The sequence below is a fragment of the Rhea americana genome, unplaced genomic scaffold (genome assembly GCF_003343005.1).
Source record: "Rhea americana isolate MKP2758 unplaced genomic scaffold, rheAme1 scaffold_82, whole genome shotgun sequence".
NCBI classification, from domain to species: domain Eukaryota; kingdom Metazoa; phylum Chordata; class Aves; order Rheiformes; family Rheidae; genus Rhea; species Rhea americana.
In genome coordinates, this window is record NW_028187001.1 from 1,037,626 (window position 1) to 1,062,235 (window position 24,610).

Genomic DNA, 24,610 nt, shown 5'->3' on the forward strand with positions numbered 1-24,610 from the left:
GTCACGTTCCCCTTCTTGTCCATATGTTGCACAGGCTTTGCACATTGCATGTGGCCTGGGGTCTGGAAGAAACACCTCAGCAGGGGACCCCAGTACAGACAAGTACATGACCCTGCACTGGCCTGCAGGAGCTCCATCCAGTACGGTCACAAATCAGACCACATTCTTTTGTCAGAGGATCCTAGGTCACTTCTCAGCACTGATAACAAAAACAGCCTGCTGGTATGTTTGCATAGACTCAGATCATAGACAGCTTAGCGGTCGCTCAGTCTGAGTAATCATTCAAGGTTAAATCTTCCATGCCTTACTCTGACAGAAGACACATTATATTGGTGCTTTGCCCAACAACTGAGTCCATCTTACAGGATTTGGCTGTAATTTTGCTTTAAGGAAATCCATTTTTCCCTATGTAAATCTTAGATATTCATCAAAAGGCCATTTTCTATTCTCTGTGTTGTGTCAACCTTTCCACCTCTGCAGCAGCTGTTTTGTTTCCTCCACTCCATCTGCTCGCAATGCAGTATGGAACCAGAGAATTCAGTGATGGGAAAAAATGACTTAGCCATCAAGACTATCACTTCCAATTCAGGATTGTTGCTTATGATGTTTTCTCTAGACTGGCTCAGTCCAGACTCCAGTGGCTCAGCAAATAATGCAACTCTGTACTTGATTTGGTTAAAGCACTGTTATTCAGGCCTCAAACTAGTGAAAGGAATTTCAATGCAAAAGAGGTATTTCATAGCGTGGTAAGCTAAAAGGAAAACCATCTTTCAGTGGACCATGCCTTTCCAAAAATCACTGAAGACTTGGTACTGGTGTGGCTGTCATCCCTCTAGGGAAATCCACGTACCACAYCAGGAACAAATAAATAAATCACACATGGCTGTTGGACAGATACGGGAAAAACAATTCTTTACTGAAACTATTATAGCAAGTGACCTTTTTCTAACCTGGGTTTGGGAAGGGGCCAGTCCCACTGGGACAAACATTAAGAAGGCTGTACTTGAGATGGCTTTGCGTTTTTGCTTATTTTCTTTTTCTTTGGCAGAGTTTTAAAATAACAGAAGAAAATCAAAACCACTTGAATAACTGATGTATTTATTTTCTTATATACATTTAAATATGGCACATTTGACAGTAGTTGTACAATAAACTCAAAATGATAATCGAAGCTGGACAGTAGATCAAATAACTCAGTGCTGAACATATGAGAAGCCAGATCTTGTACACTGAAGAACGTTTCACCCAAGAGTTGCACTAGCTAAGGATTCAGAGGCTAAGGTTATTTAGTCCTAAGTTCTGAAAGACTGGATGGTGACTGTGATTCTGCTACCAATAAACCAGCTTCACCTTTCATAATCCAACATGGAACTGTCTCTTTCCACTCATCCTTCCAGACAGCCAACAATTCATCAGTTGTTGCTACCTCTTAGAGAACAGTAATCAGTGTCCTAGAGGACCAAATTGCAGTTAGTGATTACTCTAATAAATAAGTGCAGACTGGATCCATTCTTCTGCTATTAATGTGGAAGATGTCCATGTTTACTATTGACTGAAAGTCAGTGATAGCTACTTTGCAAAGCAGTGGATTGCTGGAGAATAGGGGAAGTTTGGTCAAGGATTTTCTTTGCTTTGGGACCCATGAGAACCTCTCTTCTCCTTTGGACAACGACAATGCCTGGAACACACTGGTTTTGCAGTTGGGCATGTCCGGGGTTGGGATGGACATTTGTCCTCACAGCTATTGAATAAAGGAGAAAAAAGGAAAAAAAAAAGGTAAGTATTATAATATGATAATTCTTTTCCCTCACATTCCTGAACTTTTTTAGCATTGAACACTGCAATGCTCTCCTGTAGGAGATGTTCAGGAAATTTCTGACATTCTTCAGCACATTGAGACAAGACTTTGCTGCTTGACAGCGTGTCTTGCTGTTGTTCACAATTTGTTCATGGTTGCAGCCTAAATAATACTTTAACTTCTTGTGAGCTGTGAAATCCAAAGTGTCAACACTGGACAGTACTGCCCTCAAATTCTACAAAGTGCCTTATATTCAGAAACCTCCCAAGCTCACCTGACATTTCAGCTTTGGTCCTCCAGAAATGTTGTAGATAAAAGTCTGGCATACACACTGTATGTCCAGATTACAGTCATTTCTAGAAGCCAAATTCAGCCAAAACTGAATCTAAAAGTGCAAAGGCTATTGATTCCACATATTCCTTGCCATAAATGAATCTATAAAGTCTGTGAGAATGGACCTTATGGGTCCAACTTTGTTAAGGTACCCAGGGAAACTGAGTACTGACTGTCCTTATATAAGCTTTTGGATAGAGCTATTGCATGATCTTGGATCTCTACATGTGAACAAAGCTTTCTGTGAAGGAAATATAAAAAATAAACTAATACATGGAAAAGTAATATTTAAGAAGTTTTTATTCTATGCAAGTTTTACCAAAGAATCCTCAAAACTAGTTGCACAAAAGGATTAGGAAAACTCATGGAGTATAATAGCCCCAGAAAGAATTTTCCTGCTTCTCAGTGGAATCAGAGCTGACTGACTAGCTTTTATRTGTACAAAATCTCATTAGCTCTAGAAAATCCCTTGATTTGAGGATGAACTTAAGGAGGAATGATCTGTATAGTGAAGGTGCCAAATTAGTATGCTTTTATGCACAGACTTACTACATTAAGCTGTCACAAAGAACATAGGTTCTAATTACCTAGAAATGGAGTATTCCATATCTTCCTATAAATCCTCTGTGTTACACAGTTATTTCAGGTGTAGCACATTTTTAATAATCATTCCCTTAAGATTAGGGGACAAAAGGTAATAAATATATGTACYTGAGTAGTATCCTTGTCCAGACTTCTCAAAGCATGTTAATTAAATAAACCTTAGACTCCTTCTACGAGGTTAGTATTGTAAATATTCTCTCTATTATTATTATTTCTATAATTGCTGCAAGGTATTTCATCCTGGATGGATCTCCTAGCTAATTGAGCACTTGCACCTCCAGTATCTAAACAAGCTAATTCAGATCTTACAGTATAGACACACACTGAACAACAAGGAACACTTACCTGCAGGTTTCAGCCTGAAATATCTTGTGTTTTTGAGCACAGCTCTCCTGGCTCTCCCTGCACAAATAGCAGCTGCAGTTCTCCTTGCTTTGAAAGAAGTCTGTGGGACATTTCTGTCTACAGATGCATTCACAGTTATCTTCATCAAATTCCATATGTTGTCCACACATAGCCAGCTCAGCAAGTGGAGGGAGTCCTGCAATAGCATATATGTCTTTTAGTAATAAGCTTTACATGGCTAAATCTTGCTCTTGAAGAGACATGTAGCACTTCCTTTGCAATTACTGGGACTTACACATATACTCTCTGGTAGCTTCTAGTCTTTAGAGTTTCTGTTACCACTCRGAGTGCAGAAAAGAACTCCTAGAGTTTTTCAGGAGAGGAATAGACTAATTATTTCCCTTATGCTAATACTGTTTGTTTTTTCTTGTGGTTTTACTGAACAAACCTTGCATTATTTGGAGGTTATATATTAAAAGAGCCAAATGTCAGGTTTTGGAATGCACAAATCTGTACTAAGCAGCAATATAGATAAGAAAATCTAAAAAGGGATTTAWTCTATACTCCTTACAAAGTGCACATCCACACAAAATATCACGTTCACTTGTCAATATACAGCACTATCCACCACAAAATTTTTACAAAAGCAATATTATATCTAGCAAGGTGCAGCTTGCTCTAACGCTGTTCAATATACATCATATGTACACTTCTCAGTTACTGGAAGGAGAAAACATTTTGTTTCAAAAATAAAATCCCAGCCAGCTGAATGCGCTACCTAATACCTCATCCATCTTCCCTCAAAATACACATCTGGAGTACAATATAAGGCTAAATCCTAGCAAAAAGGGAACACATTTTCTAAAAGCCATATTAAAATACTGGCAGCACATCTCTGGTTAAAGGTCATGGCGTATAATGGGTCATCGGAAAGGTAATTTCCTGTAGTTTTGCAATTAGCTCTTGGATTTAACTTATGGAATGTGGAATGTAACCTACATCCGTGACCTCTGCAATTTGAGTTCTCATCTTAGTGGCCAAGAAAGGCATAGCCGTTACTTGAAAGAAGCCTGCATTGCTATTTACTTAATGCTGGAGAACCAATATCCAAACAAAATAAAAAACACATCCTATTTGAAGGGAAAAAGGAATCTGCAGCAAATTCTTGGAAAACAAGACCCTTCCTTGCAGTGATAAAGCTTGGCATGTATGAATTGATGGAGAGTGTTTAGGTCTCTCTTTGTTTCAGCCTCAAAAACAGATATTAAGTTATTTTGTCCAAGCCACTGCCAAACACAATGTACTTCAGAGAATGATTTTTTATTTGATGAAATATTTTGTCAACAAAAGCTATTATTCAACAAGTCACAATTTATAATGTTGCAAGCTGACCTTACAAAAGGCTAAGAGCTGAAGGGACTGTGGATATTAACAGTCCTTTGGACTTTAAAATATAGAATATTAACCCTTTTTTGAGCCAAAAAACTAACTTGAGCTCAACTATCTAACTTGATGGATAAAAAATCTGATCCAGAATGAGAACAGATCCTATAAAAACAACTACAATTGATCTCTTGCTTTTTAAGAGACTGTAACCAAGAGAGTAGTTTATGAAGTTATTTTATGTTAGCTTGCTAGTCTGGGATTTGGTTGCTAGATTGCTGTTATTGTTGACTTGAATGGTTTATTTTTGTACTTTCTAAATGTAGGTTAATCGAAAGAGGAAGGACTTCCATCTGCATCCATCTACTCTACTGCAATGACAATTTTATTTTGACTAGTGAAATCTCCTGAAAAAAAATATTTTTWAAAAAATCTTACATAGGATGTGGGAAATTTCTCTTAATGTTTACTGCTAGTAAGTATCTTTAAACTTACATAGTTTCACCTGAGAACATTTCCTGCAAATTTCTTTGACAGATTAAACTCTTTTTTCCAGGATAAGTAGAAGGAGGGAAGATATATCTTCTAATTTTACTCTATTCCATTTGTTTCCACAGATTTAAAAAGTTTCGCTTGCATACTCCTGAATACATATAGCATACTGTTTTGAAAATTTCCTAAATAACTTATTAAATAACACATTAATAAAAAATAGGCAAATACTTTGAAAGTTCATAGAATCTATTACATTGCCTAAAACCAATCATCAAGACAGATTTTACCTATCTTAYTGGGGTTCAGGTTTAGCTCAGTTGGTTAGAGTACGGTGCTAATAATGCTAAGGTCACAGGTTTGATCCCTGTATGGGCCACTCGCTTGAGGGTTGGACTAGGTGATCTCCACAGGTCCCTTCCAATCTTACCAATGCTATGAATCTATTCTATGATTCAGGACCTTCCCTCAGACTGCTGGTATGTTTTGGGAGGGTAGTAGACATTTTGGGGGTTAGGTTGCTCAGTTGGTTAGAGCATGGTGCTAATAATGCCAAGGTCATGGGTGGGCCAGTTGTTTCCCTGCTGAGCAGGGGGGTTGGACTAGATGATCTCCAGAGGTCCCTTCCAACCTTACTGATTCCATGATTCTTTATGGTCTATTCTTAAGTATTTCCTACCATGAAGATTCCACACCCTCCCCATGCAATTTATCTTAGGGCATAATTTTTTGTACAGTTAAAAAATTCTCCCTAGTATCTGAACCATATGTTCCATCATGCAATTTAAACGCCATGTAAAATAACAGTGTAGCAAGGATGCCTATTTCTTCCTCCTTATTCAGGTTTCTAATATAGATGTAATGAAATGCACAAATAGAAAACATGAGATGGGGATAAACATATACTTGTGTTTATTTTCAGGTGGGTTTCTACTCTATTAACAAAAGCTATCAAGGGATTTATGATCAAAGCTCAACTCTCTCAGTGACAAAATGGGACAAAACTAAGATGAGACATAACTAGTGTAGAGATAACATAGCAAAGGTGTCCATTCATAATTTCAGCTTTACCTTCCCGTCTGTTAAGGTGCTGTACATCTGCAACACATTCACATTTGTCACTATCCCATATCCATCCATTATGGCAAAGTTTGTTAGTAAAGGGGCATCTAGGAAAAAAAAAAGTTTGGATTTTTTTTTTTTTTTTTAAGAACATCAGTATAGTTGCTTTGCAAAATGAGCCTGCTAGTATTGTGGTCTGCCATTTGTGTTCTGTGAACCTATGGCATCTCTGTGTATTACTACTGCAAACAAAAAACCTTAGGGATGGATGAATTTACTGATATGGCTCAGCTGTCTGGTTCCCAACAACTAGCAGTACAGCACATATTTTGGATTACATGCCTAGCAAACAGCTACAGTTTTGCAGCCCCATTTATTCATATCACAGCTCTAACCAGCCCAGGGTAGTTTATATCCAACTATATTCATGCTCCAATTTTGCCATGCTTCAAAGTGCTACGCTACTTAAAATTTTACCTGTGTTTAAGGATGTATGAAAGACTGTTCTCAGGGTCAGAGGGGTCAGTTTGACAAACTGATCTATGCCCAAACTGTAGCAGATGGGAGAAAATTTGGGCTTACTAGGGCCCAAATTGGCCCTGGGAGGGGAACTCACAAACTGGAATGAGGCTGAAGTTCTTCTATATTTGCATAGGAAGGAGACTTGCAATGGCCAGTAGCCTGAGCAAGAGCTGCAGTGGCTTCACTGAAATGTCATCTCTCTTCCAGCCTGGATACCTAACTCAAGGGCAGTTATGGGGGTAAGTTTACGTGCATGACTAGACAGAGACATCTGAGCTAGCTTTACATAAGCCACTTGCCATAGCCCTGTTTCTAGACTTTTTGCTGAATTAATGTATCCTRTTGTCATCAGGACTAAAGTTATATTTACATCATATTTTGGAAATTGATATGAGATCACTTTTCTCTAGGCGCTGGATCTGAAAGATGCGAGTCAGGTTAGGAACAGAAAGCGCATAGCCATGGTTTGCACTGATCTTGACCCAACTGGCCATGAGGTGTGGCAGAGCATTTTAGCATGACCTAAGTATTCTGTTTGCCCTGGTGAAAATATGTGTGATCGGAGCTGCTTGTGTAAGGTCAGAAAAGTCTACGTACACATAACCAAACAGTGGAGCATAGTGCTAATATGTCCAAGCCCCCCTCAAGCACTTAAGTGTATTAATGACTCCAGATCCTGATGAACTAGCCTGCTATTTTTTGGATTCTGGTGTCCATTTACTTCCAATTTACTAGGTTTAATTCAAGTTTTCTAACGCTTCTAATTTCTAATGCTAAGTGAYAATCAAGATATTTGGAAAAACTGTTGGGAAAACAGAAAGTGAAAGGACTATTATAATGACCAATTCAAAACAAAACAATTTTCATACTTAGGCTTGTACACCCTGTGTAGCATTTTGTAAATGAGGGAACTTACCCATCTTCTTCAGGGTACTTGACAGATCTTCTTATGATGGCATACTGATGACGCTGGGTATTTGATATACACTTACAGCCTGTATGATTGGCAATTTTGATTGGCACGGGCTCTGGAACACTTGTCAAGGGAACGGAGATCTCAAAGAGCTAGATAGATGAAATAATCATTTTTTTTCAATTTCCGTTATACAGTTAATATGTGTCCTAAATCAAAACCTCTTACCCTTTCTCACCATTTGTATGATGCTTACTCTTTTCTAGAGATAGTTACCACCTGCATAAATGAGCAGGTGATCACTGAGGATCTTGAAGAGAAGAATAAGCAATGCCTACCAAGGCAGGAACTTGCCAAAATGATGATCCCAGTGCTGTAAGTACTACCAGCTCCCAAATATCCAAGATCACCCAAAATTCTTTGCAAACTCTTTCAAAAGCCTCTTCTGGGTTGCTAGGGCAAAYTGAATAAGATATAGGTGCTGGGAACATTGTTCTCAATTGTATCATCAGTTGAATTTTAGCCATAAAGAAATAGTCCTTAACTGTCCTGGGGTACAGTCACACCATGCAACTTTAGGGATCTACCAAAGCCCTCACAATCTCCCCAGAGAAGAAAGAAACAGGAACATGTAGAGGACAGCGTAGTCCACTTTAGTTGGGTTTTGCAGGGAATCATCTTGCAGAGGGTCTAAGCAAACCTATACCAAAGCTAATTCTTCTTTATTGTTACTAGAATCTGGGACCTTCTGAGAGCATTGGCTTATAGGGATCCTCCACACTAAAGGATTAAGAGAGAACTTGGGAAATTCTGTTAACTGAGACCAGGAGTTTGAGATCTGCATTTTTAAAATTGCTGCTAATGCCAAAAAAGCATGACAGTAATTTTTGATGTGCAGCTTTTTGAGCCTAAAAATTGAGTCATTTTCAGCAGGAGAGGCCAGATGCTCACAATTTGAATGTCTCAGAATGTGAATGCCCCCAAATCATAAGTCACTTTGAAAAAGAAAGGCTTAAACCAGTAGCTAATTTCTACTCAGATGCAACAGCCAATAAATACTTTGTGATATAATGAATAGTGCCWAGAACTGAACATAAACAGAGTATTCAAACAGCTTCTCACAGTTGACTCCCTCTAGCATCTACATACGGAGATATTTTACTCCAATAAAATAAGCAGAACTAGCAGTTCTAAGCAGAACTCCAGCTTTAGTTCTTTGAATCAGCCGTATGGATAAAGCCATCTATGTCCACAGTCTACAGAAGGAGCACCGGAGGCTAGTCTTCCTGGAYTGATCTCCATATTGTGCCTCTTTCCTTCCAGTTGATAAAAGCTTCTGTATTTGGGGTAATATATTAAATTCTTGCTATCAAAATGGGTTTTCTTAAAACAAAACAAAAATCACAGGCAATTATTTTAAAATGAAAATTGAAGTCTTTATGGGGCAACATTCTAAGGGGAACAGAACTGATTCACCCCTGTATTGTTTCAGGTTTGTTGGAATGTAATTTTATCATGTCTAAGACAGTTGTACTGGAATATAGTTTAAGTAAAATAAACCAGTGCCCATAYTTCTTGCGTCAATGTTCATTAATTGGTTCCATTCCACATCAGAAAAGAAATCTCTTATGAGCTGTTTGCTATATCAGGAGACATCTGATCAGCTCAGGGTACTAGATAAGGCTAAGAAGTATTTATTTATTTATGTATTTTTGGAACAGCAATTCGTAAGTTTGTTGAAAAACTACAGTTCTGCAGACTGTAACATTCCTTTAGCTTCCTTCAAAATAACAATTCCCTCAAAAGCCCCTCGGTTACATTCCATTCCTGGATACAACCTCATCAATCCAGATTTACTCCCCTAAAATCAATGGAATTACTCCCATACTACTGAGAACAGTTGTTTCCTGATATGAAATATTCACTGAAGGATATTCATGCCAACTGAAGTTAGACAATGCCACACGTTAATTTCTAAATATGTATAAACAGTGTTAATTAGGTGTATTTCTCAGCCCCYGTGTCTGGATGCAGCAATGTGGGCAGGCTAACATGCATCCCAAGCCTTGGTTTCCAGGGGAAGGAAGATTAGTTGTGGGCATAGAGGTGCTGTAGGTCTCATCAAAATCTCCCACACATAACTAATCAAGGGTACAGGGCTTCCGTAAGGCTCCTCAGAGATCACTTTAAATAATTTGAGTGCACTGAAATTAGACTGCTCTGTTTCGTAGGTTCCTCAACATCACAGGGGCCTGCAGTCATTTTCTCAGGGCCTTATTTTCCACCTCTATGCATATATAGCCATTTTTAAATATGCATCATGAATGTAAAATACTATTGCACACACCTGCGTTCACTCCACATGGATTAAAAAAAATTAATTCTCCTGTTATGACCGTGCAGACAGATCTGACATAAGAGGATTCCAGAAGCCAAACATCCTCTTTCCCCTTCCATTTCTAAGAGCCAGAGTAAAAGAAGGCAGATAAATATGCTCATTTACCGTTTTTGACACATAAGTTGTACTTGTATTCATGCAGCTCAGACTCTCCTCATTGCAGCAGCCTCCACATCTGAATACATTCACACAGGGAGGCTTGAAGAATTTGTTGGTTGTTGTACCCAGCTCTTTGGCAACTTCCACACAGGTTTCTCGTGGCACACATTGAGTCTTCTGCCATTCCTCATCTATAACTAGAAAAAAACACCATTTTCATAAGCAATGACTGCAATGTAAACCTCTGATTACTGAGGCAAAAACATTATATAAAGAAACTGAATTGCTGGCAGACCATTTGGACTATTCGCTGATACTTGGATCAGTTTAAGGACCAGAGAGAGGCTGAGGACAATATTATCCCCGTGACTTACACCAGCTGCACTGGCAAAGAGTTGTTACATTTATGTGCCTGTAGTTTTCACAAGATAGATGACAAAATTTCAGTGGGTTAAGTAGAACTACATCGATTTCTACTAGCTGAGGATCAGCTCCACGGTCTTCATCTGAAAAAGCTGACCCAAACCCTGTTCTCATTTTCTCCAGGGTAGAAACAGTATTGTCATACTGTGCTCTCTTCACATTTACCCCACTATTTATCAAAGCCAGAGCCTGACTGGAAAAGCACATTAATGATTAACAGATTCTGGTCAGAGGGTATTAATACTCCTATTGGATGTCAGCCAGGGAGCAATGTTTCCAAAATGTCTAATGTAATCCAAGACAAACACTCTCACACCTAAGTACCCTCAGGGGTTTCAAATTTGAATAACAGGAATATGAATTCAATCATGATTTATCTTTTCAAAACAATGTGACATCTTTCAAATACTGAATTGTTGCAGACTAGCAATTTATTTTAGACTGCTCTGTCAAATTCTGACAGTGAGAAGGAATAATGCATTAACTGACTGAACCAGAGTCAGAAAACAGTAACATTTACATAGTATTATTGCAAGTCCTGTTTGAGGTGGCCCTCCTTATTTTGGCTTTTGCTTAACTCATTCATGTGATGGAATTACTTGAGAGTCATCAATGCTTATCCTTTAAGTCCTTCCTAAAATTATAAAAGACATTTTTCCTGTCTACCCTCCTTCAGCAGGCTTATGAAAGATCAATACCAACTTCTRTACTATTAGGAAAGTTGCTATCTTCCTAAGTAGTCCACCTCCCTACTGTTGTGCAAGCAGTGCACCTACTTATAGAAAAATTCTAAAAAAATTACTTTTTGTGTAAGAAAGACTTTTAATTTAAATGTTCTACCTTGTCTTCTGATGAGCATTTATTTCTCCCTTTCCTACCTGACTTTCCCTTTCTTTTTTTAATTTGTTCTTTATTTGTCTGTATATATTCAAAACAGTTGTTTATTCCTGCAAAGTCCTTCCCCAGGGCTGACTCATGTCATTTGTCAGTCATGCAAAAATACAGGAATAATTGTGTGGGGCTAGATTCTAACTTTACATCCCACAGCATAAATTAGGAGAAGAAACACTAAAATCAAAATAAATTTTGGAGTTAGGTGAATCTATCAAAACAGCAATCTAATCCTAGRCCTTAAAATAGAAAATAAGGTGTTCACCAGACTTATTAAGGTATGTGCACGTAATCATTTCAGATGTCATTTCAATGCATGTCAGCAGCAATGACCTTTTCAGCTGCACATATCCTCCCTTTATTAATCTCTTTTTTTAAAGGTGGGACTGTTATAAGTMGGGCCAGTGAAAGAAGTGGGTTTCATGGGCTCAGGCATTTGCTGAGAAATTTGGCTGTGATACATGCTCAAGCTTGGGAGTTCTGCTGCTCTAGGTGAGCTGAGCTGCTCTGGGGAGTCTGTGTTTACACAGGGTGTYCAGAGCTTTTTGTGAATTCATTGCTACAGCTCTGAAAAGGAGAAACAAAATYCTGAATTCGCCCTGCTGGTGCATGGGTGCTGTTGAAAGTCGTCTAGCAATGAAACATTCAGTAGCCCTGACCCCACCCCAAGCCTTCTCATCCTAACACTTTGTTAAAACAAAACAGATGCCCCTGGCGAAAAGGTCAGTGCTGGCTGACTGGAAAGGGTGTGGGAAAGAAATTCGTGTTTATAGACTTGGTTTTTTAATAGGGTCTTTAGTGCCTTGAACATGTTAAGACATTAGAACAAAAATAATTTCTCTCCTTGGATAATTCCACTTTGGATGGAGGAACGGAGGAATGGAGAAGATGATCTAGTAGGCTTTTTTTAACTCAAATTTCAGTGAATGACAAAGCTGACATGTCAAAGTCTAGAGCTGGATATTTAAAGGGGAAGTAGGATGAAACCTAATAGCTGTTACAGACTGTTAGTGATGATAAAGAGGTATCTGTAAGACTAGATAGTCATCTAATCTTATTACCTGAACAATTGCATTATTCTGCCATTGAGAAAAGCCCATTGCAATATACACTGCTTCAGTACCACTTGGCAAAATCCTCGTCTCATAGAGGATTGTTGTTTGTTGACATAAAGAATATAATTTTACAGAAATGCTGATGCTCACTAAATGAGCAACAGTGAACAGAAAAATCCAGCATTTGACACTGGGTAGTATTTCAGTACAGTAACAGCTCTATGGACTGCTAATATTTCTATATAAACTTGTAAATATGTGTAGATAAAATTCATACCATTAATTAAAGGTCCCTTAATTGTCCACTGTAGTGCCTATTGGATTCTGTTTTTTTTTTTTTTCTTTTTTTTCTGTGAAAAAACTGTAAGAGATTTAAGCCATGTCTATCATACAAAAACACCATTTAGGCTGTCATTCAGGTCTTCATTTCTGTGTTCTGGCTCAGAGAAGCAAGTTAAGGGCTCTACTGTGTCATCATTTAGCTGAAATGTAGAAGATATGAAAGTGACAGTAATAGTGTGCAAATGTGGCTGTGGTTATTGTAAAAGTGGTGGTGGAACAGGATCAGCAATATCTGATTTCCCAAAGAAAAGTGGTATAATCGAATCACTTCAGGGTCAAGATTGAACAAAAAGAAGAATAGCTCAGTCTACACTATGCTCAGTCTGCGGTTTGGTTTTGCTGCACGATATTTACTTTCTTGAACAAAGTGTACTATCTGATTCTTTATTTTACACCAATGAACACATATGGGCTGTTGAGTTTTTAACTTACACAGAATAGTACTCTTTTTTTGCTCCAAGTGGGAGAACAGTTTGTGATTCCCTGTATTTAGGTGTTGGCTGGTAGTTTCAAGATCTACATCCTCTCTCCATCATCAAATAGATCAAGAGTAGGGTAGTACCTTCCTTCTCAGTAATTCCTTCCCAGCCATTGCATACAGTGCATACAGTGACTTATATCAGAGCACACCTAATAAAAAAAAGGAATTTCTATGCCTGCTGTAAAGCTCATTTGTTTCTGCCTGCAGACAAATTCCAAGATTTAGCATAATGCTGCTGGCAGGCCCCTCAGCCAGTCATTCCAACCTATTCTTGCTTGTTTACTTCCCCTCTTTTTTTTGTGTGTGGACTGACAAATCCATACTTAATACAACTTTCCTTTGGATAGTATATAGAGAACAATAAGCCTGATCTGGCTATAAAACGGGGAGACATACTTAGGCTGTTGCCTAACATTCTTTCATACAATGTCATTTTCCACGAATGCCTTGTTGTTACTGATGTATTCTAGGAATCCCCTGTTATTTAACTCTTTATTGCATAAGCAGTAGTGGTCCTGAAGCTGACACCAGATTCAGCTGCAGACCTGCACCTACCTTTTAGTGTATCAATATCATAGAAAGCAGCAGCAAATCTGGTGGAGCGATGTGACGCAGAGCGGGAGTCTAAATTGGCCAGGTTTTTGAGTTTTAACCTGCATTTCCACAGCTTCCAGTCCTCAGAATGAGTGATTCGAAGCAGTTCTTCCAGGCTGGATGCTCTCCTGATCTGCTGTTCTGACCTCTCTAATGCTGACAGAGATGTTCTCTGGAAGGAAAGGGCCATGTCAGAGAGGCAGTACCTTTGTAGCCTGTCCATAATGCAGTACACAGGGCACTCATACAAAAGGCAGCATATTACTCAGGACAACAGAGAAAATCTGGGAAAACAGGAGCACACAGGGATGTCTCCATTTTTGACAGTGGCTAGAGTCAGACCAGTCTGCAGGATTTGCACTTGCGTGAATTGGGAAGGGGAGATATAGTCACTTCCTCATTCATCACAGGTCATCAGAGCTGACTGACAAACGCAGGCTGCACTCCATGTATCTCTGCTCCTTGGGCAGATACTGCCCACATCTCCACTGTGCCTGACTTGGTCAGTCACATCAACATGAATCCATGGTCACCGCTGCAGACAACCTGAATGAGCTCAGCTGGTAAGCACAACCCTTGTGCCTTTGCAGCAAGCCACACAGGGCCTTCCTAGAGAAACGCTGGTGCCAGTCATGCGACATCATTGAAAGGGCAAATGATATAGCTGTAAGCTGCCCCAAAAATGAGGGTCCATCCACATGGTGGGTAAACACAATCTTCAATGTGCTGTAAAGTGCAGTCTATATCTATGATTTCCCATTCCAACTGCCATTTGGGCCACCCCTAAGTCAGATAAAGCCAGCGTGAGCTCTGTTGCTGTACAGCAGTCATCGCATTCTCTTGAGGGACAAATGTCTCCTGAATGCATCCATGATATAATTGACCAATCTCCACTCCCAAGGTAGGATGCTCCCTGCAAAGACCTACCCCACTAATTTGAAGTCATTTATCCATTTTAAAAATACCCATTTAACATAAACTTAGCATCATAGGGCACCACACAGCAATACTTGTTTCCTCAGCTGCTGCTTTCCAACATCTGAGTTTGTGCATTTATCAAGACACGGAGTATTTATGTCCACTGACTCACCAGATCTGCTGAAAATTATTACTTCCATCCCAAGTAAAAGGTTATCTTTGCGAATGGGTGTATAGCGCTGGGCTGGTGCTCTCAAATGTACTCTTTGGTAGTGCAGCTGACTATATTTTTGCTTTGCAAATAAAGGTTTGCACTGCCAGCTCTCATAAATAAAATGTCAGTTCTTAAAGGCAAAAGTGCAAGATAGGAAGTTGGTGATTCAGTAAGTAGTAGTCTGCAGTCTGAACTAGTAGCAAGCTAATATTCTGTATAATGTTGGGGAAGAGGTTGGAGGAATGGTCACCAATTAGAGGAAGTCCTTTACATGAGATATAAAACCCAGGCGCTGACCACATCTGTTATTCATTATTAAAACATCTGCGGCATTTATTTTGCAATGATACAAATGTCAGCTTGTACATTTTGGCCAAGTTCATTTTTGGGTAATTACCCTYCACTGACCTAAAATTTCCTATGTAGCTAACTCAGAATAAGTTATTTGCTCTTCTTTTAAGCCTTACGGAACATTATATCTCACACACTGCCATGATCCTTGCACTGTAGAGGTGGTCACTCTTCACTGGTGARTGATTTCTCAAACATTATATTTAATGAAAACTGGAAAGCCCATCTCAATACTTATGAACAAAAAAGTCAGAAAGAAACTGATTAACACCAAAAACTGAATTGCAAGACTTTTACAAACTTTTTAAAAATGTACCTCTAACATTGATGCATCAGAGTGGTATTGACAGAGTCTGCCTATATATGAGGGTTGTTCCTTCTCTTCTTGTACTATTTTTCATTTACTGGAAAACTGGAGAAGTACAGTCAAAGGAAATAGAATGAGCAGTGCTCACTAGCAGCGTCCCCTTTGCAGTCATCAGAAGTTGTTTCTCATCAACTGAGCCATGATTATCCAAAATTCACATAGAGGCCTTAGAACTGAGTTATCACTTCTGTGTAGAATCTAATTCTGCTCARTGTTGCCTAGGCTATTTAATCCAGAAGTAGATCTGCTGTCTATTCTCGCCTTATGTTCTCTTCATGTTTTTTAACATCTCTCCAGGTTCTTTGGTTTGATAGGATAGCCAGCTGCCTACCTGCACAATCCCATAATAATAGGGTTTCTTCTTTTTATATTTGAGTTCTCCTTGAAGGGAACAGATTTTACAGCTGATTTTATAGCTTCTTCCCAGGAATCTCTATCCRAGACAGAATTTACAGACCCACTCTCCCACAAAGACAAGAGCTTTGAGATAAAGAGCACTTTCTCCCCCTGAGCACTATTGACACTAGGCAGGGTGGTGAACAGAGGGCACTCCTAGACTTCAGAAGAGGATGAATCCCCCATAATTGTGAATTTTTATAATGTAGACATCTATCTTCTGAGCTAGTTACCCTCAGCTCCCTCTAGAGCCAAGACAGAGAAATATAGACACTTTTAGAATGTGATTCATTTGACCTACGTTAGATGAGATCACATTCAAAGTCTTTTTGCGGGCTACCTAGCAAGCCACAACTCGCCAGATCTCATGAGGTGTCTGTCTGTATTGTGAATCTTTGGTCAAATGACTCCAGCTGCAGCTATCAGGAGTATAAAATGTCTGAAGAGAAGCATATAGTTTTGCTCCAATCTGCCTAAGTGCCAAAATGCAAACTGTAAATATTGTCTGCACATCTGTTTTGGCTTCATTGGGGCTATTCAGATACTCTCATATATAATGCTTGTTTAAACACTTGCTAAAGCATTGGCAGATTGTTTAGCATCCAGAAGGATGTTCCCCATCCTTATACACTTTGGCTGTGCAGGTTGCTATCCACAAGTTAAAAGCAATCAAAAATAAAACCTTATAAAAGGAAAATAATGTAGAAGATACAACAATCCCCCCAGTGAGGTGTAGCACTGAGACCTCTGATATCAGAGACTAAACTTCTTCAGTCAGGCACTCTGCTGTTATGGCACTGCAGCACTCAGTAATACAGCATGTTGTCAGAAAATCTTTCTGAAGCATACACTTCTAGTCAGCCTGTTTTGGAAAGGACAGTATGAMGTGAAAATATATTGTCCTTTGCAAAGGTCTAATGAGACCATTAGAAAGGTCTAAGACCTTTCTAATGGTCTCAGATAATACCATATATGAAGTACCATAGGGCTGCTAGTACCATGCATTTCTTTTATGTACTAGTCTAAATTCAAGCCCTGTTTAAGGCTGACAGGAAAGCTCTATCCTGAAGAAAGACAAAAAGATGCACAGAAAGACAAAAAAAATGTTTCAAAATATGAAATTGGACAAAGGTGTTAGGATTGATGGCACCTCAAGCTTCCCCCTTGTGTGATGATCAAGGACCTTATTTCTTCTCAGAGTGATATCAAGTGGACAGCAATTACAATCAGTCAAACAGGAGGGGAACTCTGCTCAGCTGCAGAGCAGGGGGAAACATGCAAAGAGGTCAGTGCYCCACTGACATCTTTGGGAGATCAAATTCTCCAGAACAAGAAAGAGGAACAGAGCTGCTTTCTGACTGCAAGCATCTGCACATTGTATTTCCCACTTTTCAGATACCCCTAGCTGTCTTTTTTAGGCTTTCCCTGATAACTATAGTCCTTCCTTCCAGATTCTCTTCTCTGTCATAGTGTCACATGCCCCTCCTCTGCCTTCCTATGTTTTAGTCTATCTGGAACATCCTCCACTCTATTCTCGTCATGTTTTAGCATATGGAGCCCACTGTAGTTTTATATCATTTATGTTTACTCCTTTCCTCATATTCTGTTTTAAGAGATGAACCAAATGGTCTAATCAGACCTAATTCAGGTTGAGTTGTTCAACCTTCTGGTGTGGAGGAACATGTCATTTATTTCCCTGACATGCCTTCACTAGCCTTCCCTTAGGTCTGCCCATATTTTAGTAGTTAGCTAGAATGAGCCGTCACCACTGCAGCAGCTGTAGACTATGATGGTTGCAACCTAGCTGGGAAATAGGATTTCACTGCATTTGGTGTTCACACAGATAGCAAAATGATGAACCTGGCTGGCCCCAAAAAGCTTAAAATCTACACTAAGGCTTAGGAGAGAGACAAAACAGAGAAAGAGACACAGGCAAAGGGCAAGACAACTTCCTTCACATAATCCTAAAATACAAAAATCACCATTGGAGCCATATCATYGGAAAACTCCAAATGTCACAAACTTTAAATGACACAAATGTACACCTTGCAGTGGAATACATATATATGCTATTGCCTATAATAAAGGTTTCCTAAGAACTTGTCAATACCAATATCAAAACAAAGTAAAAGTAATAGGTTTGAGTGGTTCATCTTTACTGCTTTTTTAATATTTTTTTTTTAATACGAGAAATAATCCTGTATCAGGACATAAAAATCAGATTTATACTTAGATGGAGCTGTATGTTTTTTGCAACACTGGCCTTCCATATTTTCCAAAATCATTCTTCAACTCAAAGAAGATAATCTATTTTCCTGCATTTGGGCTATGAGCAACATCACTGACATCAGGAAATGATAATGTGGGTCAGCATTGTAATTTTTGGATAATTATAACTCTTATCCTTCCAAAAGAAACCATAATGGACTATCTATCTTCTTCCTAGCAATCTCAAATGCCAGAAAAACCCTACAAGTAGTTAGCACTGGAAAGAAACTAGAGAAAAAGCAGTGGTACATTCAGTGACCTTTCCCACCTTGGAAGCTTGTTTAAATCAGACACTGAGTTCATTATCTCATTGATTTATGCTAGTAAAAGGTTTGGCTTATGCATCATGTCATAGAGATGCACACTCTTACGCATAGTCTGCGTTGTTCAAACTTAGCTGCTTCTTSAGAATTAGTATTGATGACTTCCAATCAGATGTTGCAGCTCAGCAGTTTGTATCTTTCCCAATGCTTGACAAGGTTTCTTGCCTAAGAAAAAGTGCCTTTTTCAAACCAAYGCCTGATTGAGTTAGCAGAACCCAAACAAGTAATAAAAGTTCTGAAGGTTCCACTCTTTCTGGTCTGTCAAAGGTGGTTTTTGCAAGTGCTCTCCTGAAATGAATGCTTTCCTGAGTCAGGGTCACAGGTACTATTGTGATAAGCACCGTATAAATACCAATGGAAAGTTTCAACATTATCACTACATCTGGGGCCAAGACAAGTGATTAAGAAACCTCTCAATAACCTTGCACCGTTTTATGATCCAGCAATAAAAAGAGCCAACAGGTATATCTTGCCAAGKAAAGCAGATTGTAGCTGCATAACACAGAGCGATGGTTCTCTGAATGACATTGATTCACAAAAATGGCAAAATAAGTTTGAGTTAAGCTATTTTTCAAAATTAATCAGTTTAGTGGGGGAAAGGTCATCACACAGTGGGGACACGTAGACATCAACAGGCAGTATTGGCATCACATAACAACTTGGAAGATTTAATGTGAATGTTGTGCTTGATGTTGCAGTAGAGGCTACATTCAGGTCAAGAGAAATCACGTAGAAGATGAAGAGATGACACAACTCAAAGGGTTTTTTTTGATTGTTTGTTTGTTTTTTTTTTAATCAAGAACTAATACACCCCCATTCCAGTGCTGCCTGAAGGCTGTTCACTACRTTAGACCCAGTCCAGTTTAAATACTAGATATATGATTCATGACGTCAAAACATTAGGGAACTTTGCTGCTGTGTATGCTACACCTGAAAATAACTTCCTTTTCTTCCCTGATGCATTCCTCCAAGTGATTTTTGGACAGTATATGAGTTAATCATTGTTAAGGGCTCAAGTTCCAGGGATACAGACTGCCTATGGCTCTCTGCAGCACTACAGTCATACAGTAATCTGATCCTATGGGTATCATTCACCTGACTGAATATATGAACTRGTTATCCAAGATTCCCATTATAGTTAATGCAGAAAAATAGGTCCACTGGGCGCATACTTGTCTTATTCTAAAGTCCATCAGAAGAACTGTGTCCCCAAACTTTTTCTCCATTGACTTTGCAAGAGGAATCTGCAGGTCTCTGGCTCAGCTGTAGTTAGGTGACATGAATCACACTCAACTGAGTCAAATGAGATAAAATTCACTTTCCTTATCCAAAGCCAGGCAGTGTATGAAGGACAGCAGTCAACTTTTTTCAGGGGCACAAAAATAAGTAAGTAGGAAGCACAACTGTACCAAGGCCTGAATGGTCTGGGACTGGCTGGAGSAAAGCACTGGCAGTTGCCAGACAGAGGAAACCACTTAATTCCCTACTTCAAGGCCATGGGTTAACTGCCCAGCTATGTTGTGGCTTGTAACTCAGACTGTGAGCCAATTTGGCCAAGGAACCTCTAAACTGCAAGAGAGTTCTTGTGGAAAAGTCTTGTTCTCTTCTGGCAGGAAAACAGGCCTGCTCCTGCCATTGTGAAGCCAACACAAAGATCTAAATAGTTCCTGAAGGCTTCTCAATTGACCATTTCCCCAGGGGTGGTAGCAAGCTTGTGTGGAATCTATGCAGTAATATGAACTCCTTTTGAGGAATCTTGTGATTATTATTACTATTTTTAAMATTATTGAAGCTCTTAGGTGGCTCCCATACCATTGTATGGGGTCAGATACARATAAAGAGGCTATCTCTAGTGTCTACAACCTAAGTAGAAGCCAACAGAGAGGCATTCGTCTAAAGGAGTATCCAGGAAACATAGCAAATATTGCTCAGAGTAAYGATTAATGATTATGAGATAGCAAGACTATAATCATTCTCAAGTTTACCATAACAAGTATTGCCTATAATAACAATATCCTGTATATTTGGGGTGGTGCACAAGGGATAATAAAATCATGAGAGAATCTTGTACAATTTGAAAGAATCAGACTTGCAGAATTGCCTTACAGCTGTATCAACAACCAGCAGCAACAACCCTATAAACATTCAGCGTGATGAGTCTAACTTTAACATGTCTGATACAGAGCAGCTTGTGGTAATTTTGTTATCACCATTGTATTCCATTTCTAAGGAGACAGAAATTGTATGCTTTTCAACAGCTTCACTATGATCAGAATTGATCAGAGATTTTSACTCTCTGTCAGCTGTAAACTTTTAATACATTAAGTCTTATCCCCAACTCTATYCCATTACTGTCTAATATCTTTAGTACTATTAAGCTATTTTTAGTTATAATGAATGTCACCATAAAGAGACAAAGCAATGAGGTATTTTGGCTTCCAAGTAACATCTGAAACATATAGGCTTCTTATGGGATTTTTCAGTGACAACTGTGGGCTCTTCCATCATTATCAGAAGCATAAACTAAGTTTCAYGACCTTGCAGATTCTACCTTCAAATGATCATTGTTTAAGCAATTACTTAAAYCTTTTCCAATATCTTACAAAAATTTCAAGCTCCCTCAATGCACTGACTTATCCACATAACTGRGCATTCATCTGGGCTGTCATCACAGTTACAACATTAGTAATCTGAAGGGACATGCTGCCTGTGGTAGAGTCAAGTTTGGTTATGTGAGGGAGAATTCCAGTTTTCATCTTATAGTAGAATGCTTTCTCCAACAAAGACTAGTTTGAAAGAATACAGCTATTTTGTCCAAGTAGATTGTAAAACATGCATCTAGGCTGAATTTATTCTTTAAAAGGCTGGGAATGACCTAAACAGTCTTTCACTGAATATAAAAGGAGTTAAGGACTGTGTTACAGTTGAGAAACCCTGGGATGGCATCAGGCATAGTTTCATGAGAGTCAAAGAAGCTAGGTTTTGGGGGCTTGAAAGAAAAGTACTTTTTGTTTTCCAAAGCCTCTCAGAAATTTTGAATCCTTGATTTGCCTGCTAATGTTTTGCACTTTTGAAATGTGCCTACTACTACAGCCTTTTCTGCATCCATATCAGAAGGCAACTCCATTTATCTCCCATCAGCAAATATCTTCATGTGTCAGAAATGTATCATGTACCTGTAAGGTTCAGCCAGCTACTCCAGTAGTGCCTGCAGAAGAGGAAATGGTATTCTGAGGGGAAGGCCTGTAGGCCAGCTGTCTCCTCATCAGTGCCAGCTTGCACAGCCATAGCTCAAGGTTTGAAGAGTGAGGACTAGAAGAAGCTTTTGTTTCCCACGTCCAAAGCCTCAGAGAGACCTATCATCTGCCTGCCTCAGGAGTTAAAGAATATCTGCYTTGGCCATACAAACTGTCAGAAAAGGGTGATCGTGTGATCCAGCCACTCATCTTGCAGTGCAGTGTATCACTGCTACAGGAAGAGAAATTGCAGAGGGGCCTGTCCTGTAGGAAGAGCAATGAAGACTGACCARAGCACAGAAGATGGAAGGCCCACAGATACCCTATGTATGTTTTTGTGAGAAACACAAAATGGTAAAACTAATTGAGTTGCAGATATTTTAGGAGGAAGCAGAGGACTAACCGGGAAACATTCATTTGACAATTTCTCATTTCTGGCTGATGGAGAGGGGATGTTTGAGGGCCTCTTCTGCTAAAACCTTGTAAGCATATTGTTTGACTAGCATCCTAAACTTTGGAGAAAGGAATCAACTTCTAGACTGTTYTACCTCTGATGTTCAGCATGGTAGAAAGCTCACTCCAGTGTCCTCTCCTCTAGGGTCCAGCCTCACTCCTAGTGAATATAGGAGATATAATTACCTGTTTCCTAGACTTAGTGGTCAAGGTAGTGTGACAAAGTGGCATCTAGTCCACCTGGAAGTGTCACATTTTCACAAGTAAATCATGTTAGCTACACTATGACTTCAAAAGAACAGCTGTTTTATATTTTGATTGGCCTTTACAACTAGAATTGGATCTATTGTGGTGCTACAGCAAACGTAGATCAGACTTCTTGCACTTTAGTATCATGTTTACACTATCAAAATCCTCAGTTGGTTTGAACAAACCAAAATATTCAAAGCAAAGAACTAAAACAGTAAAAAATTGCTTGATTTTGAGGTGAAAGCATAAATCTACTTAGATTATTTGAATTTCATTTCATGTCCACAGCAGTCAGAGACTGATATTTTATCAAAATAATTCTCGCAGCTATATTCTTTTAGCCAGTTAGACTCTTACACGAAAAGCTGGGAGACAGGAGTGTGCTTTCCACCAGCAAAGATTTTGAGAACCGTCTCACTCTCTCCTTAAGCAAATCTTTGTTCCCACAACCAGGTCTTCTGGCTCTCATGGKTGACACCCTCACAGCAGGCAAAGTACGATTTCAAAGGTGACATCTTCACTATGTATCCTTTTTTTGGCAGTGATGGAAAAACAAGATGGCAAAAAATGAGCAGGTCTGCTCTGATGCAGAATTTCTTCCTTTTCATGCCTACTCATCTACACCAAGAAATTACCTTTATGCCTCTCCCATGGTGTCCATGCAAAGTATATTTGCTCTATAAGAGACACAGATGGATTCTGTCATAAATGACTAGGGAAGTCACTGGCTAACATGTCCCAAATGCTACTGCTGGATTTGGGAATCTYACGGGATGTTTTTTGGACCTTTATTTTCCATACTTGTTTGTATTGCCTTGCATTACTATAATCTGCTCGGGCAGACATGACGCTTAATATAGAACATAGCTAGAGACATTATACAGCTCTGCTTCATAGTACACAATGTTAGGTGCTAGTCTAACACTATCATAGGATACACATGTCAAAAATTACCTATTTTATGTGTTTATGAAGAGCATATCCACACTCTAGTCACTTTCTTTTGATGATTGTCCATTCTTCAGAAGGCACTGGGGTTTGGACAGTGATTTTGGAATGTCTCAGCAATAGAAAATTGAATTAAATCAGATGACTAAGTAATGATTCTTTTAATATTTGAAAATATTATTTTTAAAGCGATGAAGGTTCCTTCAGTTAGTGCTTTTATTGATATCTGGTTTTGACCCAAGACACTTTAATAAATGTTCTGGAAGCGTGACTAGCCAATTGGACGGTAGGATTTCAAAATGTCACTTGACAAAGTGGATCAACTGCCAATACTGTCTGAACTTATGTTACCCCAATCACATGCACACATTTTCCTGGAATTGTGATTTTTCWTAACTAATATTTTTATAGCAGTTCAGGAAAGTAGCCTAAGTAACATAGTTTCTGAGTCACATTGCTAACTAAAGTGAAAAATTTTGCCTGTTTGTGTGGCACGTTCTCTACATGCAATGTGACGTATGATACAGTAACATAATACGACCTTTCTGCAATTTAACACGACTCAAATATCATTCCTTCCCCTACTGCATGCAAATAGTGACTGCACTGCAGTCAGTGACAATGAATTCTCGAAACTAACCCAGTATGGTTCAGATCAGAAAGCATAGTTCAGACAAAGCCACCCTGATAACATAAGGATGGTGGTCACCCCTTTCTAAACCAATGTATTGCCCACACTTGGCGGCCAAATCCCATTTGCTCAACCATGTGTGTCCCACTGCTTATTCAGTATCATTCTGTTGAAATGTAAGGACTCTAGATGGCATTGCACCACTAGCAGAGAAGTCAGAAACTTTAAGTCACTGTTGGGGAGAAATAGAATAAATATGCAGATGTCTCTCAGGAAGTTTAATTTTCTTAATGTGAGGAAACTAAACCAGCCTGCTCAGTTATTCTGCCATTCATGGATACAGAGATTCATGTATAGCTATTCCACATGGACATGGAAAAAGAACAAATTCTGCTTGGTCTTCCCATGCGCAAATGGGGTCTCTGCAGCTTGTGTCAYGAGCACATGAGGCATTTTGCCCCAGCTCCCCAACTCCCAAGAAGAATTATAAGATWTGCTGAGGAGGTAGGTAGAGAAGGGAGC

The 24,610-nt window shown here is 39.1% G+C and overlaps 1 protein-coding gene across 2 annotated transcripts in view; it reads right to left on the minus strand.

Moving 5' to 3' along the window:
* Positions 1 to 1,081: 1,081 nt before the first annotated feature.
* The window catches only part of VEGFD (vascular endothelial growth factor D), a 31,327-nt gene continuing 7,798 nt past the window's right edge, over positions 1,082 to 24,610 (minus strand). For both annotated transcript variants that reach the window (XM_085323120.1, XM_085323119.1), the window contains 6 exons: positions 13,696 to 13,906; positions 9,955 to 10,145; positions 7,455 to 7,603; positions 6,026 to 6,123; positions 3,080 to 3,275; positions 1,082 to 1,741 (listed from right to left, as the gene is read on the minus strand). In XM_085323120.1, coding sequence (XP_085179246.1) covers positions 1,615 to 1,741; positions 3,080 to 3,275; positions 6,026 to 6,123; positions 7,455 to 7,603; positions 9,955 to 10,145; positions 13,696 to 13,906 — 972 coding nt within the window. In that variant the 3' untranslated portion in view covers positions 1,082 to 1,614. The remainder of the gene's footprint in view (positions 1,742 to 3,079; positions 3,276 to 6,025; positions 6,124 to 7,454; positions 7,604 to 9,954; positions 10,146 to 13,695; positions 13,907 to 24,610) is intronic.